This window comes from Sinocyclocheilus grahami, unplaced genomic scaffold (genome assembly GCF_001515645.1).
Source record: "Sinocyclocheilus grahami isolate Dianchi unplaced genomic scaffold, SAMN03320097.WGS_v1.1 scaffold116.1, whole genome shotgun sequence".
Taxonomy (NCBI): Eukaryota; Metazoa; Chordata; class Actinopteri; order Cypriniformes; family Cyprinidae; genus Sinocyclocheilus; species Sinocyclocheilus grahami.
Window position 1 is genome coordinate 2,172,000 of NW_015505295.1, and position 8,720 is coordinate 2,180,719.

Genomic DNA, 8,720 nt, shown 5'->3' on the forward strand with positions numbered 1-8,720 from the left:
GAGAGTCAATGTAAAGGAAAGGGTGACCTCTGGTGGTGAATAAACGGAAGACCATGGACCGAATTCGTGAAATTAATAAACCATAATTTTACAGGTAGCATTTTTCGTTGTCGAATTGTACTACCCACTGTTTTAATGGGAGGTAGCAAAATCTGACAGGGTAGCACAAATCGACAGAACACCGGACGCATTTTTGTAGGTCCAAACAGAGGACATGTCCAGGGAAAAGAGAAAGTATGGTCACCCTACTCGACAGCCAAAAATCTGGCGAATTATAGGCTATATTAACTTTTAAAAAAAACACACATTTAAATACACTTAAATGTGTATTTTGGATGTTTTCCTTCTCCAGTCTGAAAGAACTCAATGGAAGCAAAATTTTAAACAGGTGTGTGCAAAAGAACGACATAAAGTCGTTGCGTTCCATAAACAGTAATAGCATTTTGGTGAACTGTTCCTTTAAGAACATTTCGAAACTATTTGAATGACTAACAAAGAAATGAATTAAATAAATTAAAAGAAAAGCGAGTGTGGACAGAACTTATCACACACTGGTCTCGACCTCAGTAAAGCCAAACACAGTGTTGAAATCTTGGATTGGCACTCAAAGGATTGTCAACAGATGCTGATAATGAGTTTCCAGATAACAGACACTCTTATGAATGTGTCTTTTTAGAGCTTGAATGGGTTTTTATCTCGCTGTTAGTTTTGGATATTAAGCAAACAGTAATGCGCTTGCGTCTTATATTACTTGCAAAACCCGTCGACTGAGTGTGATGCTGTTTGTTAGTAAAAGGTTGGTCTTTTCTCACAGATATCCTTTTTTTAAACCCTCTTACGCCTTAAATTAAAGTATAATATTTCTAAAGGCTTCTCGCGCCCTTCCGGCCTGTTGGGAAAGTGGGCCGCGGGGGAAGCTAATGCACTGTGAGGGTCAAGCTTCACTGGCCGTCTCCATTTTGAAACCCTGCCTTTGGTTTCTATGGCCTCCTGTAAGTTTGGGGTGACGGGAACATTTGCACACAGAGACCTTAAGTCACGCTCGGACAGGCGGGCCGCGAGCGCTTTGTCTGGAGCTGTTTGGTGGCTTTTGTTCGCGGTACACCTTCCTCTTCCTCCTCATCCTCTCATTTGTTCACCCCAGGGCCAGGTTTAGACCACCGAGATGTAATGCGAGATTGTGTCGTGCTCCAAAGACCCGGTGGAGACACACATAGAAACTTAACTCTTTCTCAAACTTTTTTTTTAAATTAAGACATCAGAGCTTAGATAAGACTTACTTTCTCTTGACTAAAACCTCTGAAATATGATCCATTCATTCATAAGGCCATTCACACCATCTGATAACGTTTAACTCTGTGTGCAGCCTCGCAAACACTAGCTTTGCTGAAATGTCTGATATATAAAGATATTTTCTATTCAGACACACAACCACACACCTGTTTTATATGATATATTTTACTTACGTGTGTTTATTTATTTTGGATTTGGTTTATAAAATATATGCTTATTAACCAAACCCAAAATTAATAAATGAAATTTATATATATAAAAAGATGTGGGTGTGGTTTACTATATGAAAAATAAAAATAAATAAATAAATAAATACTCCATGGTCATTTGATTTTCTGACAACCCAGTCTTTATTAGATTTGCTCCCTGTGTACATATTAAAATGACTTCTTGTAAATCTATACAAAATAATTTTTTAACAGTTTTCAGAGCAATCTGTGCTCTTACATTGCTAGTTTATTAGTATTCCTCCGCAGAGACATAGACATCAGAGATTCTATCAGAAATTGTCTGTACAAAACATCTCATTCTGTGAGATTTCAGGCCGGTGTTTATCTGAGAGCAGGAGGGAAGGTTCTTGTTGCAGCAGCTGCAGTCTTTCAGTCGGTGTCAAGGATGGGGACACCATGTGGACAAAGCAATGGAACCATCACAGGTTTGACAGATCAACTTTTTCACCTGACCCGAATCGTTTCGCTTTCTCAAAATTCCTTCTGTTAGTTCTACTCTCTAAGTTTAATGCGTCACTCGAAACATAATTTTTTAACAGTTTTCAGAGCAATCTGTGCTCTTACATTGCTAGTTTATTAGTATTCCTCCGCAGAGACATAGACATCAGAGATTCTATCAGAAATTGTCTGTACAAAACATCTCATTCTGTGAGATTTCAGGCCGGTGTTTATCTGAGAGCAGGAGGGAAGGTTCTCGTTGCAGCAGCTGCAGTCTTTCAGTCGGTGTCAAGGATAGGGACACCATGTGGACAAAGCAATGGAACCATCACAGGTTTGACAGATCAACTTTTTCACCTGACCCGAATCGTTTCGCTTTCTCAAAATTCCTTCTGTTAGTTCTACTCTCTAAGTTTAATGCGTCACTCGAAACGAAATATATTTAGACCCTACGCAATTAGACAAATGCATGAGGTATGCAATTCCAGACCCTCTCTGTTCATCGTGCATTTCCATCTAAAATTGGTCAAATTAATATATCAAAAGATACAAAACTTTTAGAATTAGAACAAAGTTAAAAATGGAATGTACAGCAAACAGCCGAATAATTTAATCTGCATCCCAGAACCCTTAGAAAGGAACCTTCACCATATGAGAGAGAGAGAGAAAGAAAGGACGAGAGGGACGTGTCAATGTGTTTTAATGGGATGTAAAACTCTGGTTATCTTGACTGTCTCAGGTGATTCTTTTTACGTCTCTCCAGGAAAAATCTGCAGTGAGACACAAAAGAAATTATATAGTGAATATATCAGTTTTATTATGTCTTCTTTTTCTTATGTCTTTGTATAGGCTAGTACAGGGGTCACCAAACTTGTTCCTGGAGGGCCGGTGTCCTGCAGAGTTTAGCTCCGACCCTAATCAAACACACATGAACCAGCTAATCAAGGTCTTGCTTGGTATACTTGAAACTTCAAGGCAGGCGTGTTGAGGCAAGTTGGAGCTAAACTCTGCAGGACAGCGGCCCTCCAGGACCGAGTGTGGTGACCCCTGGGCTAGTAAGTACATCAGTGAAGTAATGCGTGTTGTTTTTATTGGAGCAGTTACACCACAAGACTCCAGAGGGCGATACATGTGACTTCAAATGTCTGTGTTGGATACATTACCACCTTATTTTGGAACGCAGAAGTAAGCTGTTCTCTTTGAATATGCGAGAGTGTAAATTAAATTAAATTATATTTTATTTTATTTTATTGTTTGGTGTTTTGTTTCTCTGTTATAGTGTGTATTATTAATAAGAATGTCTCAGTCTGTGAGGACTTACAGTTCTTCTTAAGTTAGCCTATATTGTTCTCTTCATGTTGAAAAAAAAGAGAGGATAATGGCAAAACAAAAGTAAATAACTAGAAGACTATATGCTTAGTAAGTAAACATCATCTAGTAAAAAGATGCTTTATTTTTATGATGTATAAATGACTCATATGTAAATTATTATTTTATTTTTCGTTTTAGAATTTGATTTGATATATAACTGATGTTATAATTGCTTGTTCATTGTTCAGGAGACTGCATAAGTATGTGTCATAAGTATGATTATTTTTAATAGTATCATTGAAGAGGCTGATGAAGAAATCAGATATAGCACGGAAGAAACGGATGCTTTTATGGCGACTGTAAGAATAGAAGTCTCGCCTTTCAATTGAATTAACAAAAAAACAGCCTATGAGCAATTTCACTGATTTGCATTGACCAGCTTGTAAGCATAAGCACATTGTAACAATTTATGATGCTATTGTTGTCAAAATATATTGCTGATTTGAAATGTTATCTTTATGAAGACTTTTTAGATTTCTTGAGCTTATTAGAGTAGACTATCTTGTGTAGATAGCTTATCTAAATAATGAATAGATTTTCTGAAACCAAACTCCGTACTGACAAGCATTAACAAATGACCTCGTTAAAATAGTTGTAATCACTTGTGAGTTTTCAGAAGACGTTTATAAAGCTTTCCATATGTGATCACATGATACCTGTTACAGTGTTTTTGTAGAGTCCTGGTCGCTAGGAGCTTGGCATAGGGGTTTTGCTGGCATCATCTGATCCTGAAGAAAGGTGGGCACAGATATTAGCATGTGTAGAGATCTCTCTTGACCTCCCGTTCTCTGAGAAGTAAGTGTTTTAAGCAGAATCATTACCTTGTGTTGTGTCTTCAAGATGATCTGGTTCATTGTGTGTTTTAGAAGCGGCGTCTGTAAAAAAGGATGTGACGATTGCTATCATAGTTCTTGAAATCAAAAGTCACAGGTTTAATTATGAAGTATCACAACATCTGTCTCCTTTAAGTCTCTGAGTGACTTACCTGTGCCATCTTCAACCCCGACTTCATCATCATGGACATCAGTGTCATCATCATCATCATCTAAACAGAAAGAAGTATGAGACCGCTTTCAATTCACGATTTCCCCGAATTCTTTAAGGAAGAGGCCCAATCTGAGAGTGACAGGTAACAGCTACTTTTACAATCATTAATGTCTATAGCACAAATGGACTGAATTACATGTCAATATGTAATCCTTGGGGTTAGCTCAAAATGAAGTGCTTTAGACCCACGAGACGTACCGTCTGCAACATCATGGCTGTCTGCATCAGTGTTTTCATCAGTGTGTTCTGGCAGACAATTGAAAGAACATACATTTCATACTTTTTACATGACAAAGGCATCACTTCATTCTTACATAACTGAGCTCATAAACATATTTACCATTTGATGTCGTAGCATCTGTTGAGTCATTGTCATGGTCATCTAGAAGAAGAGAAAGATTAATACTGCATCAATTTTGTCATCACACATGTTTTAGTAACACTACATCTCACAATTGCGATTTTATATCTGAAATTGACTTGATATCTTGCAGGTTTATCACACGATATGACTTTAAATCTCAATATGTGACTTTAAATCTTCAGCTGTTGTTTTTTCTCCGTCTATGCTTGAATCAAAAATGCTGTGTGATGTGACTTCGTTCACCACTGATGGCCATTCATAAGCAACTAGCAATTTTTTTGCAAACAACATACTTAGATAAAACTCACAAATATTTCATTATATTAAAAATATTGTTTAACCAGCGCTTGATTTAAAAAAAAAAAAAGCTTTATCATTTTCTATGTCTGTTGTTTTCTACTCAGCAAAGACAAGTGAAAAACCCCTCAGATTTAAATGGAGTAGAAGGTATTTATTGCTCGCTGCATTGTACGCCACATCTGGTTCACAATTAGCATTGAAATGAAGGTGTTTTGTGAGGAATGAAACTCCTCTGACATGTAAACAGAAAATTGTATGGTTTGTCTTACCGCTGGAGTCGGAATGAGAGTCATTTGTCTCTATTGATGCTCCATCAGGAGAGTCTGTAGGTTTAGACATGCATACTTTAGAAATTCCCAATTTTTTTCTGTATTTATACAGAATTTATATCTACGGAAGCCTGTTTTACTTCTTTTTTTTCTATTTCAGTGACACAGTATATGACTTTGTCTTCTAATTATGACTTTATATGCTGAATTGTGACTTTATACCTCACAATGTGACTTTATATCTTGAATGACTTTATATCTCACGATATTACTTTGTCAAAATAGGATCTCACAGTCATGAGTTTTCATCTTCATTTATAAACTTTACATTTCACAGTTGTGACTTTATATCTCACAATCATGATTTTACATCTTCATGTATGAATATATATCTCACAATTGTGAGTTTGTCTCAATATGTGACTACTTTATATTGTCAACTGTGACTTGAATTGAAATTACAGTTTTACTTTATATCTCACAATTTTGACCAAATGTATACCTCTCTATTGTGGCACAATGTGACTTAAATGTGACATTCTCACAATTATCTGGTATATTTCTTATTCTGAGGTAGAAATGGGCCTTCATATTTATCAGTAAATACCTTGTTTCTCCCTGTCCACGCTGGAGTCATTGTCTTCATCGGTATCTGTAGGCATAAGAGCATTAATAAGTTGAGTGATGTTGTGATTTGATGAATGTAAAACACAAAGGCCTGAATGTATACCTTCCCCTTCTGTTTCTGAGCTGTCCGTGTCGCTGTCAGAGCTTTCTGTGTCTGTGGACTCTGTGCTGTTCTTGTCTTTGTCCTGCTCTTTATCTTTGCTGTCAGAGTCCGTGTCTGAGTTTGAGTCCAGACTGGAGCTGTCAGAATCAGGCTTGTCTTCTGTCATTTCCTCCAGTGGACTTTCGTCAGACTGACTGGTTGTGGCGTCTTCTTTTGAGGTGGCGTCTTCCTTGTCCTGTTCGTCTGGTTTGGATTCGTCCTCTTTATCTTTTCCCTCATCGCTGTCGCTGCCCGTCTCATTGGTCTCCTCCTTCTCTTTGGCATCCTTCTCGCTGTCTCCATCATCTTCACTGCTGTCCTTGTCTTTATCCTCGGCGTCTGCTGCATCAGGGGAATCTGCCGCGTCTTGAACGCTGCTGGTGTCTGCGTCGCTGTCAGAGTCCTGGTCTTTCTCTTTCTTCTCCGTGCTGTCGGTGTCTTTCGATTCTGAATCCTGGTCTTTGGAGTCGTCTGAAACGTTCACCTCATCAGTGTCTGAGTCGCTGTCTGTGTCGCTTTTGTCTGGCGTCTCAGAGGTTTCGTGACCCTCGTCTTCTGAGTCTTTACTGGAGTCATCGCTGGTGTCTTTGTCGTCTTTCTTGTCACTCTTTTCATCGGTGTCTCCATCTGTTTTGTCTTTGTCAGAATCTGCATGTAAAAAAAACAGCATTTCATTATTATGTATCCTTAAACTGACATAAATAATTTTAATTACAGACAAATGTCTTGAAAGTCAACTTACAGGCAAATTAAATGAAAAAACTACCACGGTTTGAAGATTGCATCAGATGATAGTAATATTCTATGATGCAGAATTTCATGTGAAATATGCCATGGTACTACCTTTGTACCGTGGTAATACTAAGGTACGTTGACGTATCACATAGTTTTATTTATGAATTATTTACATAGCCATCCAAGGTACTTCAAAGATTGCATGTAAAAAAAAACATGGTATTGCCATGATACATGTGAAAAAAAGAAATTATTTTACCGTATCATGTACAAAAATGTTTCTTGTATTAATACATTATTTACTTAAATAGACTGCTATAATTAAATAAAACAACTGATAAATCATATCACTTCCATGTGAATCAATTTCTCGTAACCAGATTAGATGTGATAAATACTAAAACTAAAAAAAAAGTTTGTTACTTGAAATAAAATAAAATATAAAAAATATTCAACTAGCTGCCAAAGTAACATTTTTCATTTGCATTTAGTTTATCTTGATGTGCTAAAATTAAAGCTAAAATAAAAATGAATAAAATATATAGACATATTAACAAAAACCAGTAAAAATGACAAAAACACTCAAATTACTACAAATATAAAATCAAAATGAAAACAGATCATATCAAATTCAAAATATGAATAAAAACTGTAATAATTGGTTTTGAGTCAGGACAGAAAATAATACTTGGTACTCAAAACTTTTACACTGTGCCTTGTTAGTACAGACTGTTAGTTATTCTTTTAAAGACCGAGTGATAATCATAGTATTGTTTACAAAAAAAAATGAGACACTGAATGTCATTTGTGGCATTTAAGCTTACCGTCAGAGTCCTGCTGCTCATCTGTGTCTGAAGAATCCTTGTCAGATGAATCATCTGTATCTTCTTCATCAGAGCACAAACACAACTGTTAATAGTTACTTACTACTGGCTAAATCAGACAGGATCATTATTTCAAAGAAAAGTTTGTTAAAATACTAAAAACTGAAATAAAAACCGAAAAACTAAAAATTCAAAATATGAATAAATAATAAATAAATAAACCAACACTGATTTGACAGTTTGATTTGGAATCATTTCTGCAGTGATTTCAAATACCTGTAGAGGTTTTATTTGCATCATCAGGTGCATCATCAGAATCTTGCTTTTCCACACTAGCAAAATCCCCGTCTGAAAATACATTCATATGCCAGCGTTGTTTCAGAAGAATATCATTTTGCAGTGAGAAAGGAATGACTGTGCCAAGTAGGACGTGTTCCTGGAACATCTTTTGTTAGTGCAGGAACAATGTTTATGTCAACAGTGTTCGTACTCCTCACCCTGACCATTAACTACCACCAGAGGGGAACGGTGGCTTGATAAGAGTGATTAAAGGCCCACGCACAAGCCTGACATTAACCCTTAATCTGAATGGTTGCTATGACTGTTGTTCAATAATCAACAGGATGCTGCTACAGAAACATGTTCTGCTTGAAGCATGAGAGATCTCTACCTGAGCCGTCTGAATCAGTGTCTGCCTTTTCATCCGTGTCTGTGAAGCAGAGGTTTAAATAGTGAGTCGGTAAATCATTATGTATCACACACACACACACACACACATTTTGGAATATAAGAGAGATTTAATTTAGAAATATTGAAATGCTTGTTGTCTGAATAGAGTTGTTAACCCAGAAATTACATTTCTGTCATTATTAACTCTTGAGATTTTTTTATTATTTTCCTTTGTAAAAAGAGATAATATCATACATGTTTGAAACAGTATAAAGGTGAGTAAATAATATACTTTTATATTTATATAGTATTTGTTAATATTGTCTATTACTTTATTATTATTATTATTATTTGTATTTTCAGTTGTCATTTTAATTTGAGGTTAATATATAACTAATATATATATATATA

General features: G+C 36.2%; 1 protein-coding gene across 1 annotated transcript in view; it reads right to left on the reverse strand.

The window, feature by feature from the left end:
- Window positions 1-2,060: 2,060 nt before the first annotated feature.
- LOC107589492 (protein starmaker-like) overlaps window positions 2,061-8,720 on the reverse strand; it is a 10,119-nt gene continuing 3,459 nt past the window's right edge. Inside the window, exons 7-18 of the mRNA XM_016277940.1 lie at window positions 8,311-8,349; window positions 7,917-7,988; window positions 7,641-7,703; window positions 6,043-6,729; window positions 5,920-5,964; window positions 5,313-5,366; window positions 4,720-4,761; window positions 4,578-4,625; window positions 4,318-4,377; window positions 4,154-4,207; window positions 3,989-4,060; window positions 2,061-2,731 (exon numbers count right to left, since the gene is read on the reverse strand). Of these exons, the coding sequence (XP_016133426.1) occupies window positions 4,020-4,060; window positions 4,154-4,207; window positions 4,318-4,377; window positions 4,578-4,625; window positions 4,720-4,761; window positions 5,313-5,366; window positions 5,920-5,964; window positions 6,043-6,729; window positions 7,641-7,703; window positions 7,917-7,988; window positions 8,311-8,349 (1,205 nt within the window). The 3' untranslated portion in view covers window positions 2,061-2,731; window positions 3,989-4,019. The remainder of the gene's footprint in view (window positions 2,732-3,988; window positions 4,061-4,153; window positions 4,208-4,317; window positions 4,378-4,577; window positions 4,626-4,719; window positions 4,762-5,312; window positions 5,367-5,919; window positions 5,965-6,042; window positions 6,730-7,640; window positions 7,704-7,916; window positions 7,989-8,310; window positions 8,350-8,720) is intronic.